General features: G+C 42.5%; 1 protein-coding gene across 1 annotated transcript in view; it reads right to left on the bottom strand.

Moving 5' to 3' along the window:
* The window catches only part of LOC143282210 (uncharacterized), a 52,398-nt gene that overhangs the window by 21,370 nt on the left and 8,955 nt on the right, over positions 1 to 22,073 (bottom strand). The window contains exons 2-6 of the mRNA XM_076587812.1: positions 14,883 to 14,943; positions 13,830 to 13,995; positions 12,916 to 13,346; positions 5,584 to 5,742; positions 3,476 to 3,675 (exon numbers count right to left, since the gene is read on the bottom strand). Coding sequence (XP_076443927.1) covers positions 3,476 to 3,675; positions 5,584 to 5,742; positions 12,916 to 13,346; positions 13,830 to 13,995; positions 14,883 to 14,942 — 1,016 coding nt within the window. The 5' untranslated portion in view covers position 14,943. The remainder of the gene's footprint in view (positions 1 to 3,475; positions 3,676 to 5,583; positions 5,743 to 12,915; positions 13,347 to 13,829; positions 13,996 to 14,882; positions 14,944 to 22,073) is intronic.

Raw genomic sequence — 22,073 nt, 5'->3', positions numbered from 1 at the left:
TAGCCCCAAAATGATGTTTTGCCAGGAATCGCCTTTAAGTCGCGTGTGTTTTTGTGGCTAACATTTACATATGTCATGTTCCCCTGGTTCAGAAAGCAACAGATACTGATTTCAAGAATTTTCGTTCAAAACACATTGTATATATTGTACATATAAGCGATATTAGTCAGGAAAATTAAGTTTACCCACCCAGCACCTACCACCTCCTCCCTAACACTCACAGTAATAAAGCAGACTAGTTTTAACGTATTTAGAGTGTTCTGTGATGATTTCATCATTGTATCATTGTTTTCCACACGAAGCCACACGATTTGGCGTCTTGAAGGTAACTGTGAGGCCATTGTGTGGCCAACATGATGTTTATAAATGTAACAAGAATTTGTCTAACTCTCCTATCCTCAGACAGGTAACCCTCTCGGCGTTGAACACTATTACGAAGAACTAGGCGAAAAAGTTTCAGACCTGGAGCAGTTTGGTACTAAAGATTGGTGGGAATTAGTAAAGCAGTTTATGAATAAAAGTATATTGGATCAGATGAAATTCCACCGACCGAACACAATGGAAACACATTTTACTTAAATAAAGAGGAAGCAGAGATATTCAATGAGTTTCTTTTCATCGATTAGATTTTACGAACGATTTGCTCCCTGCACTTCCTCTATTTGAAAATGAGCTCAGTTTGATTTTGCTCTCGCCACATGAAGTTGAAAGCGTTATAGATAACCATGATAAAAACAAAGTATCCGGTCATGATTTAATCCACAATCGTTTACTTATCTTTGCAGTTAATGCCATTTATGACCCACTAACCAAAAACTGTTTAATCTATCACTTCAGGAAGGACGATTCCCTACACAGTGGAAATATGCACACATTATTACTCCAATACATAAAAAAGGCCCGAGAGAATTATGTAACAAGTATTGACCCGTTTCTTTTATTAGCTGTCTTGGCAAAGTTGTTGTAAGGCGTATACATAAACATGTGCTCTCCTTTCTAATAGGCCATAATATTCTCACACCAATGCACTGTGGTTTTATCATGGGAGACTCAACGATGAATCAGCTTTTATGTATGTAATAACGATTTATGTAAAGCTTTCAATGAAGGCATAATAACCCGAGCTGCCTATTTTGATATACCCAAGGCATTCAAGTGTGTGTGGCAAAGAGGGCTATTGGCAAAACTCAAATCTATAGGAATAAGAGGTAAATTACTTAACTGGTTTAATGCTTATTTGTCAAACCGTACACAGAATGTTGTAATTAAAGGAGAAGAATCTGGTATTTGAACAATAAAGGCTGGTGTTCAACTACGCAGACATAATTTGGGATAGTTGTAACAAGAAATTAACCGACAGTCTGGAAGAGCTTCACTTAGAAGCTATAAGAATTATCACTGGAGCGGTTCGTGGAACAAGCCACAATAATCTTTACAAAGAGTGAAGATTATGCCCCATAAAAGAAGAAAAAGACACACATTAATATCTTATCATAATTTAATTAACGACAGTTAAAACTGAGACATAGGCAGGAACAACGGTATACAGTGGACACTCTGGACACAGCTGGACGACCTCGACTTCGCTGACGACCTGGCACTCCTATCACACAACCACAACCAGATGCAGGACAAGACCACTCGCCTGGAGACCACGTCAGCCAGGACAGGGCTCAAGATCAAAAAGAAGAAGACCAAGCTAATGAAGATCAACACCACTGCCAACACACCAGTCACAGTCGGTGGAGAGCCCATCAGGGAGGTGGAGTCTTTTGTCTGCTTAGAAAGCGTGGTTGACCAACAGGGAGGCACGGACCGAGACGTCACAGCCAGAATCGGCAAGGCAAGAACAGCTTTCATCATGTTCAAGAACATCTGGAGCCATCAGTATAAAAACCAAACTCTGCATCTTCAACTCCAATGTGAAGTCAGTTCTGCTCTACGGATGCAAGACATGGCAGACAACACAGACGATGCAGCAGAAGATTCAGACATTCTTCAACACCGGTCTGAGGCGCATCTACAAGATCCGATGACAAGAGAAGATCCGAAACGAAGATCTGTGGGAGCGAGCGGGACAGGAACCAGTGGCCAAGCTGATACTGCGGAGGAAGTGGGGATGGATCGGTCACACTCTCAGGAATCCAGCATCCAGCATCACACGCCAAACCCTGACCTGGAACCCGCAGGGAAGGAGGAAGAGAGGCCGGCCTCGCAACAGCTGGAGGCGAGATACCGAGGCAGAGCTGAAACAGCAAAGGACCAATTGGACTGGAATGGCCAGAACAGCCCAGAACAGAGTGCGATGGCGAGGGGTCGTTGATGGCCTATGCTCCACCAGGAGCGATGGGCATAATGAAATGAATGGAAAAAAAAACTGAGATATGCTGCTTCCATCTTTCCCTCAATGACCAGACTATGGAACAAACTGCCCGAATATGTACAAGCCAGTACATCTATTAGTCAGCTTAAACATGATCTCTTCTTTAGATCCAGTAGTTCCTGCTCGCTTCTATTACGGAAAAAGAATGCAACAAATTATCCACTGCAGACCGATACTCCGCATGAGTAACCTTAACTCACTTACACAAAAGACATCTACTGAATGATCCAGGGTGTGCTTGTGGTGACCCCAATGAAGCAGCTGAACACTTTTTCCTCCACTGCCCTCGCTTTTTTAACAGTTGTCTCAAAACAATTAACACTGTCCCAGTGGAACTCAGAAGTTCAACAGTTTTGCTGTTTGGAGGTGCACAATTGAATTGAGATAAAAATGTCAACATTTTCAGAGTTGTACATGAATTTATTTTGAGATCTGGGTGATTAAAAATTCTCTTAGAACAATTCTGCGGTGGAGCGCTAGACCTGTAAACGAAAACTGCAAAGCAGATTTCTCTATGAGTAAATTGCCCCCATGACTCCCACTCTCCCTCTCAATAATTCACGTCAAATAGTGTTTCCTTTTTTTTCTTTTAATACTTTGTCTTTCTTGATGCATTGGTTTGCCTCGTACTAACATTGATTCTTTCAACTTGTCTGCATAAGTCTTGTTCCTGATTGTTTCTTATAGGGTAGGGCTTAGATAAGCCATACTTAATGCCCTTCACATGCTTTTTGTGTTTATGTGCTTGTGCTATGTTGTTTGGTTGAATAATAATTGTTAAAAGTGTGCAATCCCATCTGCTCCCATTGAAAACGTTTTATATGACAATCAACTCATGTTTGAAACAGTAAAGAATTTAATTAGGAGCCCCACTAGCTCTCTGTCGTAATGCTACTGACCGACTATTTAGTTTGTTTTATTTTGTTCATACCTTTTGGGAGGTGAGGGGGAGCAGACTGGGGAGAGGGGAACAGGTAAACTAGTGATGACATGAGGCAGTGATGGCATAGGGAAGAGAATGGATTTTCGTCTAAAATCACATTTACTGTGGACAGACGTTAATCGAAAGAACAAACGAACCTCCACACTTACCTGGCCAGAAACGCGTCATATTGAGCGTCCGTCATCATGACAACAGGTCTGGTCACAGCACGACACCGCCACTTCCTCAGCTCCGTCAGTGCTGGCTCCGACAGCTCCCAGTGCCGTCCACGTGGCGACAGGCTGTCGGACAGCAGACAGTGGAGCAGCGCTGACTCCACGTCAGGGACCCCAACACAACTGCACAGCTCCTGTGGGAGAAAAATGGGAAGTTTTGGAGCTAATCTTCTGCCACTGTTCTGACAGAACAGTACACTTGCAGGACTTTTGCAGGACACACATACACGCACACATGCATACACAAGGTACATTCACACACACACACACACACTCACACAGAGAGAGAGAGAGAGTCAGTGGTGCACAAATACACACTTACTCAGGTGCTTCAAGATCGAAATCAAAATTGAAATTTCCTGACGCCCCTGTTGGAGTGAAGAAAGCATGACAATCAACACCATACTCATGAACATAACACTGACTATGAAACAATAAAATATAGATGGTATTAACCCTGCATACAAATAATATGATACAGGTGATATTGCACATCTCAATGATGTGACATAAATGAGTTTTCCGGTAGTATACTGCTACAGGTGTCGGAATGGAGAGACAAAGGATGAAGACAGATGTCCATGGAGGAAAGAGAATCCCCTCCTGAATGGTGCCATTAATAGGGTTCTGGCCCGACACAAACATTGTCAAATGCCGGCACGGCGTCGTTCTGGCCCGATACAAACATTGCCAAATGCCGACACGGCATTGTTCTGGCCTGATACAAACACTGCCAAATGCCGGCACGGCGTTGTTCTGGCCCGATACAAACATTGCCAAATGCCGGCACGGCATTGTTCTGGCCTGATACAAACACTGCCAAATGCCGGCACGGCGTTGTTCTGGCCCGATACAAACATTGCCAAATGCCGGCACAGTGTTGTTTTGGCCCGACACAAACATTGCCAAATGCCGGCACGGCGTCATTCCGGGTGCAACAGCCGAGTGGTTAAAGCTTCGGACTTTCAGTCTGAGGGTTTGAATCTCGGTAAAAGCGCTTAGTGGGTAAAGGGTGGCGATTTTTTCCAATCTCCCAGGTCAACGTATGTGCAGATCTGCTAGTACCTGAACCCCACGCTCACAGACGATCATACACGCATATTAAAAATCCTGTAATCCATATGAACGTTCGGTGGGTTACGGAAACAAGAACACATCCAGCATGCACACACCTGAAAATGGAGTATGGCTGCTTACATGGCGGAGTAGATAAATAAAACGATCTTACACGTAAAATGCTACATGTCTGTATGTGTGTGCATGACCGAAACCTGACTGAATGACACAGGAAACCACAGGGAGCCGTCAGTCTGCTCTACACAGGAAGGCAGCCTGTTGTGTAAATGACCCCGTGTTTGTAAAGCGCTTAGAGCTTGGTCTTCGACCGAAGATATGCGCTATATAAGTATTCATGTCAAATCATATCATTCCCAAACACTGCTGACCAGACACCACAAGAGTTGTCAATGTCCAAGAACACACGCTGAGGTTAACACCTCAGCTCTTGTCACGGGTCCCACACTGGCCCAACACAAACACTGCCAAAGAGAATAATATCATAACTTTGGGTCATGCAGAAGCCCGTGAAATTTGTCCACTGTTGAAACCGACTGGGGAATGGCAGAGTTGCAATCTGTTGGGGTTTTTTGTTGTTGTTTTTTAAGGCAGCATCCCCCACCCCATGTGGTGTAGCACATACGGTAGTGAGTTCCCCAGACGGTCAGTGTTTGTTCTGTTTTGATAGTAAAATGAAGAGGAATTGCTTTGCGCATGCATGCGTGCACGCAAGTGTGTGGAGGTGAGTGTGGGTGAGTGGGTGAGTGTGTGGGGGTTGCGTACAATGTGCATGTGTGTGTGATATGTATGCGTGTGTGATGTGTACACACACACACACACACACATATATATACATATACATGTGTGTGTGTGTGTGTGTGTGTGCATGCATGCGTGTGTGCATGCATGCGTGCGCACGTGTGTGTGTGTGTGTGTGAGTGTGAAGTGCGGGGAGCGTGTCATGACCACTGCCTATTTACACTCACTCTTGAAGCAACTTGGTCATTGGCCAATGCTTGTCGAAGCTGGTGGGCGGACACATTGGGCAGCATCAGAACCTTGGTGATGGTCACTGGAGGCAGGTCTGACACCAGATGCTTCAGTACCCTCTCTCCCTTCTTCAGCTGCTTCAGGGCTCTCTGAACCTGGTTACCGCCAAGGACAATGTTATCTGCAGCAGCTGCCACAGCCACAACAACAATAAACTGCTAACAATGGCAGAAATGAAGAAAGCAAACACTCAGAGGAATATGACATTAGCCCAAGCTAAAAAAGATTATTGGTCATCGTTTTGTTCACAAGAAATTTCAGATCATAAAGACATATAAAGTTTGGACAAAAATGAAAGAAATGAAAAATGGAATCAAGTTACCAAGTTGCCCAATATCAAACGACTCACAAATTTCTAACAGATAAGGAAAAGGCAGAAATCTTTGTTGAAATGTTTGCGCAAAATAGTAAAAACGAAGGTTTATCACAGGAGTGTAAGACACACAGAGACAGAGAAGAAAACAGTCCTTTATACAGTGATCCGACTCCGCAAATTGACTTGTGGTTTAATTCTCCTATTACATATGAAGAGCTACAAACCGCAATAGCTTCCCTTAGCAATGAAAAAAGTTCCACTGGCATCGATGCAATATCAAATGAGATGATAAAAAACATTCCAGAAAAATGTATCATTCTCCTTCACAAAATATATCAGAAATGTTGGATATCTGGAAGGGAACCACAGATATGGAAAAGATCAATAGTGGTACCAGTTCTAAAAGCTGGAAAACCTAAACGTAATAAAAATAGCTATAGGCCTATTGCTTTGACCTCGCATGTCAGTAAACTAATGGAAAAAAAATAGTCCTGCTGAGAATAATAACTTACTGTGAAATATACAATATCATTCCAGTGAATCAGGCAGGCTTTAGAAAAGGAAGATCAACAGTCGAACAACTAGTAAAAATTACAACTCAAATAAAACGTCAGTTTGCCCACAGAAAAAGTGTCTTGGCAACGTTTTTTGATGTTAAAAAAGCCTACTATCAAGTTTGGCACAAACATCTGCCATACAAACTGAAATCAGTCGGAATACCTGGTAATCTCTATGAGTATATAAAAAGCTTGTTATCTAATAGAACTATCCAAGCGAGGGTGGGAACACATTATTCTTTACCACATAAACTTGACATGGGAATTCCTCAGGGCTCAGTTATAGCCCCTATACTTTTTAATATTCTTATTCAGGATCTCCCAAAGGTATTGTCAAATCGTGTAGTTATAGTACAGTATGATGATGACATTTGTATGTGGATGGGTGTCACTCTAAAAAAAAGTCAACCCCACAAAGAGCACAAAATTACATACGGCATTTGTATCAATCTGATCCTGACAACCTTGGTAACTATATGTTTTAAAATGGTTTAGCCTTATCGACAGAAAAAACATGTATGATGTCGTTTAATTCAGGTGGTAACCCATCTAGCATGCCTATTTTTAATTTACTTGGTGACGTCATTGATTATAAACAGGTGGTGAAGTTTTTAGGTGTTTATCTTACTTCAGAACTGACATGGAAAATTCACTTTGATTACATCTTAACAAAGGCAAGGAAAAGTATCAATCTAACGAAAATTCTAAGCCGCTTACATTGGGGAATGGATACAAAAACACTGATCCATCTTTCCATGGCTCTTGTAAAATCTAATTTAACGTATGCACAAGAAATACTTTTCAGTGCACCTAAATTATCTATTACAAAAGATTCAAAGTGTAGACCGTAAGGCTATCAAAATTGCCCCCGGAGTGCCCTTTCATGCATCCAACCAGCAAACATACAAAACAGCCAGAATTCTTCCTTTAAATGAGCATCGTGAGTTAGCAAAAGCAAAATTCGCTGTAAGATACACTTCTATGACAGAAAATTTCATTGCTGATGAACTGACAGTACGATCTGACATTGATTTTCCAAAAAGAGCTAAAGCTATTTCATCACAAGAAACAGTTGCAACTTACGTTTCAAATCTGTTAAAAGAATCTGGTGTTAACATGAACGAGTTAGCTATAAAACCATCTTATACTTCTATTCCTTTTTGGGAAATGTTGAAAGCAGATTTTGATATGAACTATTCTGAAACAAAAAAGGAAGAAAACATAAATATCACGAGTACTGCCAGAATACACATAGCACAAAAATACCAGAATCATCTCCATGTATTTACAGATGGATCCATTCTTGATGACAAAAATGCTGGCGCGGCTTTCACTATTCTCGCTTTTAAAGTTGAAAAATCTTACTTTATTGGAAAGAATCTTTCCATTTTTACAGCTGAACTTGTTGCTATTATACAAGCACTGAGCTACTTGGTGAACCATCAAATAGTTTTCTTGAAAATAGCATTCTTTGTTGATTCCAAATCAGTACTTTATGCTCTAGAATCGTTTAGCCTTGAAACAAGACCTGACTTAGTTACTGAGGCAAATCATTCGGTACATTGAGGATTAAAGGTACTGATGTAATTTTCTGTTGGGTGCCTTCTCATGTGGGCATTTATGGCAATGAAACTGCTGATAAAGCAGCTAAAAGAGGAGCACAAGATTCAGAAAAATCAACAAAAATATTTGTCCGACTTTCCGTGAAAGAAGCATACACTATGTTGGAAAAAACAGCATGGGGTCGATTTCATAAACGAAGTCTTCAAAACAGAAAGGGACATTATTCCCCTAACGTATTATTAAAGAAAAAATACTGAATTCTTCAGCTCACTATACAAGATTAATAACCTCTACTTTCTTCTGTATAAAACTTGACGCGCTGAAGACAAAATATAATAAATGTTATATGCATATAAAAATGTTATATGCATTTGTGGTAAGCAGTTCGACTTGCATCATAGTTTGTTTCAATGTCAGCAGTTACGTATCTTTTTGCCAAAGTATTTCACAGAGAGTAACTATTCTGCAGCTGATTTTGGGAACGTTATTTCTAACGAGGTTCATTTAGTATAACTTTCAAAGGCATTAGTTCACAGCCCTATTTCTACATTCCTTTAATGTACTTCATAATCATGTTAATGGTTTTAGTTATTATCATCATTACTGAATTGTTACTGTTAAAGTTAATTTCATGTTAGTTATGCATTTCTTAGTAGTTTTCTACCTTTTTTGTTTTATTCTGACTTCTCTTCCCCCCCACACCCCCCTCCCCCCTATCGTCTAATATCACTAATAGTGAAAAGACGCTAAACTAAAGAACGAACACACAAACACACACACACACGCGCGCATCTACGCATCTTGATTCATCTAATTGGGCAAGGGCTACGCCTGACAGGCAGCATAGTCCTAGCTCTCATTTCTTTCGTCAGTTGTGTTGGAATGTGATTGTGCGTTGACGTAAAAGTTGTGTATGTATTTTATGATGGAGTGGAGTATACACTGGTGCTTGTTTTGTGCGATTCTGCCACCGGAACTTCAAGTTATTTGGACATGTTTTCTGTGTAACCTGGCAAGTATTCTTGCTTGTCAGAGCACGCCATTTCTTCACCATCCCCTTTCGCACGCGCAGCCCGCTCTGCGTGTTCCTGAAGCTGACCTCTACCACAGGCCCTTGCTTAATGCTCATTCTCCCCGTGTGTCTTACACACGGGACCAACTCCTGTCCGTGCCTCCTGCAGCACTTGACCCTTCTGTCATCGACGCCATCAGAGGTGTGGGTATAGGTTGCCACCTCCCCCGTGTTCGCACTCATCGTGCAGGACGTCGCAAGCAGAGGAAGATAGCTGTTGTGTGTGGTACTGGACGTGTAACTTCCACTGACCATCCTGTTAAATGCATCAACTTTAGTAACCATATTCGTGTACCTCTGTCCTGCTTTCCCTCCCACCGCTTAACTCAAATTTCTCTAGGTCTGTTCAACGCCCAGTCAGTTGGTCCTCGCCTCAAACGCTCAGCGATCAACAAACATCTGCTCTCAATCAGCCTCGACATCCTGTGTATCACAGAAACTTGGCTTCGCAGTACTGGGGATGAAGCTAAGTGTCGAGATCTCGCTCCCCCTGGCTACACTACCACCTCCTTCCCTCGTGTTACAACAACTTGCGGGAGAGGAATCGCCTTCGTTGTGTCAGACAGGCTGCTCCCACACACAACGTACACATCTGCCTTTCCCTTCAACCATGCCTCATTCGAACTGGCCCAGCTTTCACTGTCGCTGCCACATTCCCACCTCAATGTGTTCTGCCTCTACCGTCCGCCACCAAACAAGAAAAATAAACTTTCTGATACGATGTTCATAGAACAGTTTCCGGACTTCCTAGAATACGCTAATAGTTTACCAGGCTCCCTACTTATTGTTGGTGACTTTAATTTTCATTTTGATTCACCCACACAGTTTTATACCTCTAAATTACTTGCAATTGTCAGTTTGTTCGATCTTAACCAGTCTGTAACCGAGCCTACACACAATCGTGGTCACATCGTCGATTGGGTGTTGCACAGAAATGAGGACTGCCTCCTGAAGTCTACCACCGTCGATCACACCCTGTCCTCCGACCATCACAGTGTGACGTGTCATCTGAACCTCACCAAACCTCCCACGCCCCGTGTGTATAGGGAGGTGCGCACACTGACCTCAATCGACTTAGACTTATTTAAAGCTGACCTGCTGCCTAATATCCCTTTTGAGCCGACTGCTGACCAGCTATCCACTGTCCTACGCGCTGCACTCGACAGGCACGCCCCGTCGACTCGGCGCCTGATCTCCAATCGTCCCCCGTCGCCTTGGTACAACACCGTGGGACCAGAGCTGTTGGAGGCCAAGCGGGAGAGAAGGAGAGCTGAGAGGCACTGGCGTGCCACTAGTTTGACCATCAGTAGGGACATTTTTCAGACAGCCAGGAATAATGTAACAAACATTGTTGACAGGGCAAAGTCAAAGTTCTACTCTTCTAAAATACTTGCATGCACCACAGCCAAACAGCTTTTCAACGCTACGAACAATCTACTAGGTAAAATGAAAAACACTCCTCTCCCTACAACATTTTCGGTGCAGGAACTCCCTCAAAAGTTTTCTGACTTCTTCACCGGCAAAATATCATGCATTCGTGAGACGCTTGACTCTGTTGTGTCTCCTTCTTCACCCGTTCAAGAACGCGTGTACAGTGGTCCTGTTTTACATTGTTTCCAACCGGTTACTGAAGATTTTGTGAAGAAAGTGTGTCTGAGCGCTTGTCCGAAATCCTGTGAGCTTGACCCTGTCCCGTCTTCTTTGTTGGTTGAATGTATTGATGTTCTACTGCCACATAGTACTCATGTCATCAATTCTTCCTTACTGTCTGGTTGTTTCCCTGAAAGCTTCAAATCTGCTGTTGTACGTCCACTCATCAAGAAACCATCTTTGGATCATAATTGTTTGAAAAATTATCGACCTGTCTCTAATCTGTCATTTTTATCAAAACTGCTAGAAAAGATCATATTGTCTCAGCTCTTAGCTCATCTGGAGCAGAATGGTTTACTTAATTCCCACCAGTCAGCTTATAGACGTGGTCATAGTTGCGAAACAGCCCTTCTTAGAATAGTGAATGATTTGCTTTCGGGATTTGATGAGGATAAGATATCTGTTCTCGCTCTCTTAGATTTGTCAGCAGCTTTTGACACTATCGACCACTCTATCCTCTTGAACAGACTTAAAACTTCCTTTGGTATTCGTGACACTGCACTAGCATGGATCACGTCTTACCTGTCAGATCGTACACAGAAAGTGTGTGTAAATGGTACATACTCTAGAGTATCTGCCTTGAAATATGGTATCCCACAAGGGTCCGTCCTAGGTCCTGTTCTTTTCGTGCTGTATGCGGCTCCTGTGTCGGATGTCATCAGTCATCATGCGATGTCGCATGAGAGCTTTGCTGATGACACACAACTTTATCAGTCGGCTTCCATAGCTGAATTTAATGCACTGGTGACTCAAACACAGGAGTGCATTGCTGGCCTAAAGGACTGGATGACTCTCAACAAGCTGCAATTAAATGATGATAAGACTGAATTTATGATAACCTGTCCAAAGAAGTTTCGTCAACATCCTTCCTTTCCTGACTCTGTTCTGATCAATAGCACACCTGTTTCACTTTCTCCCTCTGTTCGCAGTCTTGGTGTAATCCTGGATCAGTCTCTTTCCTTCCAACAGCACATTTCGAATATCTGTAAAGTTGCCTATTTGGAACTGCGTAGAATCAGCTCTATCCGCCGCTATCTCTCAACCGATGCAACCAAGACACTTGTATGCTCTCTGGTTCTCTCAAGATTGGATTACTGCAACTCTCTTTTGGCCGGCCTTCCCAAATACCTGTTAGACAGACTCCAAAGAATTCAGAATAACGCTGCCAGACTCATTTGCAGAGCTTCTAAATTTGACCATGTTTCTCCTCTCCTTCAGTCTCTCCACTGGTTGCCTGTTTCTGATCGAATAGACTATAAGCTATCCACTCTGACCTTTTCTGCAGTCAACGGATCTGGCCCCAAATATCTTTCTGAACTCATCCATATCTATACCCCTTATCGCCAGCTCCGTTCTTCCTCTGATACTCGACTTCTCAGGATACCTCACGTCAGAAGTAAGACCTATGGACACAGATCGTTTTCTTTTCAATCGCCAAAGACGTGGAACAAGCTCCCTGATAACCTCCGTCATTCTGATTCCCTCGCATCTTTTAAATCTCGTCTCAAACCTCACCTTTTCCCTCAGCAATAAGTTCAATTGTGGCAGGTCCACAACTACATGCATGTATATGAATGTGTATTGTGTGTGCGTGTGTCTATGTAAGTTTGTGCCTGCCTATGTGTGCGTATGTGTTAGGGTAGCTGTTAGATACACATGTATGTTAAAATGTATGTATGCAGTGTGCGTGTGTGTGTGTGCGTGCGTGCGTGCGTGTGTGTGTGTGTGTGTGTGTGTGGTCACATTTTGGTGTGTGCATGTAACATAGATATAATGTTTTATGTTATCAAAAGCGTTTTTGTAAAGCACCTAGAGCAGATTTCTGGATAGTGTGCTATATAAGTATCCATTATTATTATTATTATTATCTTCTTGTCCCTGTCTCTTTATCGGTCTCTGCCTGGCTGTCCGTCTGTCTGGCTGTCTCTCTCTGTCTGTCTGTCTCTCCATGATATAAGGACCTCATAGCCAATGACATTAAAGTGTCAAAGCGCAAAGCCTCTCTCTCTCTCTTTGAAAAGTGGAACAATATCACAAGAAAAAAAACTAACCATTACTCATGGAGTAAGTTCCTTTGGGATAAGCATTAACAAAAGCAAGCTTCACTCACCTTCTTTACAATGGCCAAGTCAGTGGTGTTTGGTGTCACGCCTACGGACTTCACCTCCCCGCAGACCAGCCCGTAGTCTCTGCTGATGATGAGGACATCAAAGTCTCCATCTGGGACCTGACGACCCATGCCGTACACATTTGGAAGCAGAGCGCAAGCCGCAGCAGACAGTGGGTTTACCTGGCCGTCCAGGTACCTCCTGAACCCCAGTTCGGACAGAACCATCATAGCGTCATGCTGTTCCCGAGCTACGACACCCAGACAGTGGAGAACACGTGTCATCGCTTCATCATCACGAACATCGCTGTCCAGCACGTGCTCAACGCTGGAGGGGGTGGATGGAGGTAGAGGCCAGAGTCTTCCAGCCACGGGCTGAGGTGCTTGGGGAGGTGTTGCCGATAAGCTAGCCGGGTACAGGGGTGGTCTGCCACCTGAGAATCACGACAGTTTGGGGGTCATGCATACTGTTCGGGCTCCAACTCAGTCTCAAGTTGCAGGTCAAACAACCTAACATTCCCGACTTCCTCGATCTCTTCTTGGCATTGCTAGTTTGCGACATGCGCTCGCATCACTGTGTGCAAATGTATGTATGCGCGTGCGTGCGTGCGTGCGCGCGCGTAAGTGTTCCTGCTAAAGCCTGTTATTATATTAGTCACTCATATTGTATGCGGTGTTTGCTGCTTCTTTGTGCCAATGCTTTTTTATGAATCATCTGAGTATTGTGCTTTGTAACATGTGCACTTCAATGCCTTTTCACTGATCGCATTACTTTTATTTTGACTCTCTGTCTGTCTATTTATCTATTTATCCATCTCTCCATCTTCTCTTTCTCTCGTTCTTCCCCATCACTGATTAGTCCCGTGGAGATGATGATCAATTACGGATCAAACAAACAAACAAACAAGTCATCATACTTGGAGGCTGGTCGGAGGGCTGCTGGCGAACCAGCACAGACTCTCCTCCCACGGTGGTGACGCCATGAGGAACCCGGTTGAACCGGATCGGAGGAAGGAAGAGTGTGCTGGTTTGCCTCTCCGGAAACCAGTCCTTGACAGCGTCTATCCAGAGGTCCAAGGCTGCCTGTAAAGGTCAATTTGTTAATAGACAGTTGCTGTCCCTATTTTTACTGAGGAGCTCTCAGCCAGCAGTTAGCAGTGAGTGCTGTATTTCATCATCTGCCACTGAGACAGGTGCACTATCTGTCCATACTTTTGCAAACGGTGTCTTGGTATGTTAACCCCTCCTTCACATCCATGATGGGGTAAATGTAATAAACTCACTGTGTGTGTGCGTGCGCGTGCGTGCGTGCGTGCGTGCGTGCGTGCGTGCGTGCGTGTGTGTGTGCGTGCGTGCGTGCGTGCATGTGCTGTTGTTGATTAAATGAGAAAAAGAGAGACAGAGAGACAGACAGAGATAGCGATTACTATAAAAGGATGTTGTTAACATAATGTTTAATACAAAAATGAATCAGTTATACACACCTATCATTTAAATCTTATCAAATAAAAAGCATAATTGCATGCATTTGACATCCTATGTCAGATGTAATGACATAAAACCTTTTTCGGTGTCAGATGATCGAACGTAGCCATTTTTGAAGTAGACATGTCTTGTCGGTATATGAATTCAAAAAGATCATGAAGAGAAAGGGCGAGTGAGCATGTTGGAGAGACAGACAGACAGACAAGCAGGCATACGGACAGACAGACGGACAGGCAGACAGACGGACGGAGACAGAAACAGGGGCAGAGAGAGAGAGAGAGAGAGAGAGAGAGAGACAAAGACACCAAGAGAGAGCCCACTCAAGCGAGCCCATTTAATCAAAACACATGGTGTGTAAAAACGTTGAAAGAAAGAAAAGGGAAAACCTGTGGCAGCACCTGTCAGGCTGCTGTACTATTGAGCTGAACCACAAGGATGCACACTGACCTGCACACGGACACACTGACCAACACACAGACACTGACCTGCACTCTAGGGTTCCTGTGAGAGACGGTAGGGTTGGCTGCCGCGCCTTGTCCCGACATTCTGTCATACAATAAAAACAGAAAAGATAGATAGATGCAGCAGTGTGAGCCAAAAACGAATCAAAAAACAAAATAAAATAATAATAAAAATAAATAAAATAAAATGAAGCGAAATAAAATAAGTCAATAAATATCAAAACTAAAAAGATTAAATTGCGAATAAAAAAAATAAGAAGAAAATAAGTATTTAATATATAAACAGATAAAGCCCATGGGTTATTTCCCTTAGAAAACAAATGAGAGCTTAGCTGCTCACATTAAATTTATAATTTGCAGGATCCCACCACACCCACAACTCACTCACCTGACTATGAGCAATACAGAACAACACATAGATACGACAAACAACAATATCAACACCCAGTCATACAGTCTAACCAGGACACCATACAAAAATTTACAAAACAAATATACAGCCTCACTAACAATACACAAATTATAACAGAGACTGCTTTATCATTTTCAAGCAACCATTTATTAATCAAGGAGTATTTTAGAAGGGGCTTATGGGCTGGACAATGGGTAAAAAAAAAAACACAAGAACACACAACCATGCACCTCTAACTTCTCCCACAATTATTTCACAAAAACTACAACAACAAAAAAACCCTCAAATTTTCCTGTCCTCCTATTAACAAATCCCAGTCCCAAAATTTGGCAAATCCTAATCTTAACCCCTTACTAAACCTAAATTTTGCTATTCCTACTCCTAATCATAATCCCTCTAAAAAAATAAAATAAAATAATAATAATAATAATAAAATATATATAAATGCTGCCGCCGCGCCTCTGCACGCAAAACAAACCATTACATATCAGCCAACGGCAATTTTCAATAAAACAATCTAACATACATCAGAGCCACAGCAGCTTATCTCAATACTCATTATATAAAAGAGACAATCAGCTGTCACTCCTAGGTAGCGACAATTAAATCACGCCATTTAGAGCATAAACTATCTTTAAGGTAATCACAAAACACTGTGGAACACACACACAAAAACCCACCCCTTATTCTTTTCTTTGGTAACATCTTATAAAGTTAAAATATAAGACTGCAAGAACCTGGCTCTTTTTAATATGCCTAGCCTAGAGTTTAGAAGATTAAGAGGTGATCTCATTGAAGTATACAAGATCATGCACAATATTTATGGTCCTTGCACCACCTCTTCCTTGTTTACTATGGCTAACCACGATAAAACTCGAGGGCACAACTTCAAAATAAACAAAACTAATTTCGTAACTAACCAGTTCCGCAAGTTCTTTACTAACCGTATCATAAATCTGTGGAATAACCTTTCCTATGACACCATCAATGCACCATCGGTAAACGCCTTAAAAAATCACATTGACAAAAAGTTTAAGGACCATGTATTTTCCACAGAGTTAAATCTTTATTGAGCTGTAGATAAATATAGTATACACTATGCCAGATTTAAACAAGGGTCTGTTCACAAAAAGTGATCCAAAAGCACATAAAATTGACACTGATTATGAGGGCAAAAGGCTTTTAGCCTATAGCCAAACATTTCTGTGATTCTGTGAAGAACCAGTCCCAGAGATCTCTTGGCACATTTCAAAAATAAGATCCAAACGTGGATGCCCCAAAATGGCAAATCAAACATCAGTGTCAACCACAGTAACACCCCAGCATGCACCTGACAGTGTTATTAAAACACTAACAATATTGTTTGTCGCCCCGATAGCCAACAGTGGCTCCTGCGATATCTGAACTCAGATCAATTCTCTTCTTTCTCAAATCCACTTTCCACTCCCGCGTTTTTTGATTCATAAAACCTGGAGAAAATCTTAACCAAATCTACTCAATTTGGCGTCATCCTTCTACAGACAAACAAAATAGTATCTTTCATCTATTTCTAGCAACTATCATTTATGCATTTTTAATCATTTTATACAGAAAATTTACCTTTAAAACAACAGGCTAAACTACTACAGGGTGCAGAACATGGCGGCTTCTTGGCGTCTTTGTAAAAACTAAAATCGGACTATTCACATCAAATTTAAAGTATAATCCATAAAATTATTCATATAACAAAAACAATACTAAAAATAAATTAAAATACTCATCAATACTACAAATACTCTTGGTTAATACATTAAAAAGAAAAGCATTTTTTTTTAATTAACTTCCAAATCTTTTTACCTCAATAATCTACAACACAACAAAACGGGAGGTAATCGGAACTTCAGTCCACACTACCACATAGATAGATAGATTTGTGCGCTTTTTGGCTCATCAAGTGTGTGTGTTTGTGTGTGTGTGTGTGTGTGTGTGTGTGTGTGTGTGTGTGTGTCTGTGTCTGTGTCTCTGTGTGTGTCTGTGTGCGTGTGCGCGCACGCATGTTTGTGTGTGTGTGTGTGTGTGTGTGTGTGTGTGTGTGTAGCTCTGTGTGTGTGTGTGTGTGTGTGTGTGTGTGTGTGTCTGTCTGTATGTCTGTCTGTGTCTGTGTGCGTGTGCGCGCACGTATGTGTGTGTGTGTGTGTGTGTGTGTGTGTGTGTGTGTGTGTGTGTGTGTGTGTTTTCTTTCTTTCTTTCTTTTCTTTTCTTTCTTTCTTTAGATTAACGTCTTTTCACTGTTAAGTGATATCAGACGGGCATTGCAGTATGTGTATGCGTGCGCGTTGGTGTTGGGGTTGGGGGTGATGAAAAGAGGTGTTAGGATAACTGAGACAAGGAAGGAGACATGAAAAGCGTCAGAGGTTAAAAGGAAGAGCTGCGACAGATTGGACTGAGTGTAAATATGGCTCTCAAACATTCCCATAACAGGATAAAGCATGCTCATTATAAAAACAAGCATAATCAATCAAAGGTAGATACCAACTGGACTTTGATTCAAACATTCAGAAAATTGTCGGAGTAATGGATAATTATTCAAAACATCTTCTAAGGACAAATACGTGTTCTGTGGAAACTGGTCAATGAGCTTTTTAAAGACGAGTTGGCTTGTTCTTGGACACTCAACAAGAATGTCATAGTTATTTACTTCTTTTCCGCATAAGCACTGTATGTTTTTGAAATATTTTGTACGTGAGGCATTTAAACGAAATCGATAAATCAAACTTATAATCGGTCTTGACTGGGAGATAGATAGATAATTCAGGAAAGCCTTGGGGTTGCTCGCTGTAACTGCATTTATACAGTGGCGATAATATTGGTAGTTTGAAGCTTTTAGCCTATTTCTAAGTCGATCAAGGGAAACTTTCTCAATACATCAATAACATTCTTTCAGATATAATGGTATTGAGCCTTCACAATTGCGCGTTGCCTTTCTGGCAGCCTAATCTGCCCGCTCACTTGAAGACATTGTGTGTGTGCGTGTGTGTGTGTGTGTGTGTGTGCGTGCGTGCGTGCGTGCGTGCGTGCGTGCGTGCGTGTGTGTGTGTGTGTGTGTGTGTGTGTGAAATAGGGAACAATGCTAACTTATTTATTCTATTGTTATAACGATATGCATTTTTCAGCATTGCAACATGTTCGTTATGATTTAGGTCATCGTAATGTCTGTCATCATGGTACCTCTGGCAATACATGCATTTTTGTAGGTGTTCGTGATTGTATGTGGGTTTTTTGCATGAGTGACGCTACACCTTGTTACATAGTTCAATACTTTATCTATATCGTAAGTATATGCTACGACTGTATTTATTTCATCCATGTGCTTCCAAGGGTTGTTTTTCTTTTTCTTGGAATGAATACTAATTCCCTTTGAGTTTGATCTTGATTGATTTATCAGTTAATTGACTGATTTTCTTCATGAGGATTTTTTTTTTTAATCTGGTGCGCTCGGTACACAACATTCCAATTCTGACAAAGCTAACGCATGCAAACATCAGCATGGTGTTCCCAAGTGTGCTTGTCGCTGTACAAGTGATGCTGTGTGTGTGGCCTGATCGTTTCACTGAAAAGGCTGTATGAACTGCCAGGTTAATGATATAGGCCCCGTGTAATAAAAAGCAGGGCTATGGTTGGTTCATTTAATGCAAAGGGCTCGGAAAAGGGAGGAGGGTGGTGGTGGTGAGGGAGAGGGGGGTATGTCCGTCCCTTCCCTTCAATCACTCCTCTATGTGCTGGTTTAACTGCCGGTCTTCTGTATAAGAGACTATACCAATGCCCTTAGCCCACTAAAAACAAAACCAAAAAAAAAAACAACCCCCCCTCCCCCAAAAAAAAACAATAACAACAAACAAACAAACAAACACACACACACACACACACACACACACACACACACACACACACACACACACACACACACAAACAAAACAAAAACAACAACAACAACAACAGAGCAATACAATCAGAGGAAAACGGAAAATATGCTAAAAAAAAAAAAGAAAAAAAAAAGGTAGCACTGCTCTCCAGCAAGGTGCCCGTGAGGAGGACAGTCCACGTGTTGCACACAGAATTCGATCGTCTGGCTTTGAAACCTTCGTTTTCCTCCAGTGCATTTCCCCATTCCAACACAAGTGGCACTGGGGAGCAGTTGTCCTTTTATAAAATAACAATTCCGCCGTATGTTTTGTGTGAAGAATTATGTATGTGTGTGTGTGTGTGTTTTTTTTTGTTGTTGTTGTTTTTCTTGTTTAGTTTAGTTTTGTCTTGAACTTCAACCTTCTTTTCATTGTCAAATAATGTGTGTATTTTCGCCATTGCGTTTGTGTATTGCTTGTTACATATGAACGAGCACGATATAAGCTCATGCTTGTTGTTGCTCAAGTCATTAATTGAACGCTGTATTGCACCTTGTTTCTTGATATTAAAAATGTTTAAACCAAATTGTTTTCCTGAACAAACTACCCACCACCATCATCCACCCGCCACCAATAACTACCCACCACCATCACCCACCACCACTAACTACCCACCACCATCACCCACCACCATCACCCACCACCACTGACTACCACCCACCACTAACTACCCACCACACTAACTACCCACCACCAACTACCCACACCATCACCCACCACACTAGTTACCCACCACTAGTTACCCACCACCATCACCCACCACCACTAATTACCCACCACTAACTACCCACCACACTAACTACCCACCACCATCACCCACTACACTAACTACTCACATACACTCAGGCCCATAACTACAAAGTAGTCGCTGGGGGAAACCTGAGGACCGCAGACGCAACCTCCCTTCTCCATCTGAAAAACTCTTCTAGTTGGTTGTTGAGGAGCATTGCACTGTTGCAATTCTTGTATAGGGCCTCCATCACGCTCACGACGCCTTCGTCGATTCCATATCCCCTCAGCACATACCACAGTCCCTCATGCCAAACCCTGTCAAGCGCTTTCTTGAAGTCAATAAAGTTATGGAACAAGTCGCGTTGGTGTTGAAGGTGTTTCTCAATGAGTATTCTGCAATTCAATATTTGCTCAATGGTGCTTCTTCCCTTTCTGAAACCAACTTGTTCTTCGGCGAGTACTTCTTCAGCCCTTGACTTCAGTCTGTTGAGGAGGATTCGTAGCATGATCTTGCTTGGGTGACTAATAAGACTAATGGTCCTATAGTTCTGGCATTGTCTCAGGTTGCCCTTCTTTGGCAGAGGAATCACCAGTGATTGCGTCCACTGTTCTGGCCATCTCTTTTCGGCAAGTATTTTGTGGCATACTGCTTGAAGGACTGCAACATACGCCTCACCACCTTGCCGCAACATTTCTGCTGGGATATTGTCCACACCCGGTGATTTCCCTTCTTTCAAGCTTCGTATTGCGTTTCTGACCTCCTCCTTCAGTATGGGTGGACAATAGTTGTCACGTTCAGCTGACAGAGTGTCGTTTTCCAATATGGAGCTGTCTGGGTGGAGCTGGTGGTTATACAGGCCAGTGCAGTATTCTGTCCACCTTTCCAGGACGTCTTCACTGTCTGAAAGGAGTTTGCCTTCTTTGTCCTCTATTACAGCAGTTCTTGCTTGACTTGACTGAGTGAGGCTTCTTAGCGTGCTGTAGGCCTGTTTGCTGCTCCCACTTTCAAAGCCTTTTTCAATCTCATTGCACTGTTCCTCAATCCAGTTTTCTTCTGCCTCCTTCATCTTCCTTCTCACCTTCCTGTTAGCTTCGTGGTATTGCCGTCTTGCCAAATCACTTTCATTCCTTTCGCCCTTGAGTTCACGTCTCATTTCACACAGGTCGAGGATTTCGTCTGTGACCCATGGTTTCTTTTTCTTTCTTTCCCTTCCGAGGAGTTCTTCGCCGCCGTCAATGTACACTTCGTTGGCGTTGTTGATAAGTGTATTCATGTACCTCTAGAAGGTTCAGTGCAGCGAACCTTCCACTACCTGGCCTTTAAATACCTCGGCTATCTCCGGGTCTTTCAGTTTCTCCAGGTTAAAGCGGATGCGAGGGCTCTTTGAGAATTGCTTCGCTTTGAGTTTGATATAAATGTTGCCAGAACAAGGTCATGGTCGTTTTTAATGTCAGCGCCTGGGAAGGTTCTTGTCTGTGCCTTGTTAATGCTCGACCTGAAGCGTTGTGGTGCCAGAATGAAGTCAATCTGGTTATGCACTTGCCCATTGGGTGAATGCCATGTCGCAGTCCTAGATAGTTTGTGTGGGAGAAGGGTGTTGGCTACAGTGAGGCGATGGTTTTTAGCGAATTCTAGCAGTCGGATGCCTCGTTTCTTTGTTTCTCCCAAGAAGAATTTCCCTACTGTTACAGCCCAGTCGTTGTAAGTGTCAGGCCCTATTTTGGCATTCCAATCACCTTGTACTACGAGGATGTCTTTCTTTGGAATCTTTGCAATGATGGAATCCAGTTGTTCATAAAACTTTTCAACTTCTTCATCCTCATACTCAGGTGTAGGAGCATACACTTGGATGATGCTCATGTTTTACGGCTTGGCTGCAATTCGGATATGGATGAGTCGGCTAGATACAGGCGTACAGCTGAGAACACTTTTGGTTGCTTCTTTATTCACTATGAAGGCTATTCCGTGTCGGTGTAACTTGTCTTCGCCGATGTACAACATCTTATGCCCTTCGTCAATGCAAGTTTCTCCCATTCCTGTCCATCTGACTTCTGATAACCCGATGACATCACAACGGTATCTTTCCAGCTCATGGAAAGCTCACTAACTACCCACCACCACAAACTACC

Source organism: Babylonia areolata, chromosome 5 (genome assembly GCF_041734735.1).
Source record: "Babylonia areolata isolate BAREFJ2019XMU chromosome 5, ASM4173473v1, whole genome shotgun sequence".
Classification (NCBI taxonomy): Eukaryota; Metazoa; Mollusca; class Gastropoda; order Neogastropoda; family Buccinidae; genus Babylonia; species Babylonia areolata.
This window is presented reverse-complemented; position numbering and strand designations above follow the sequence as displayed.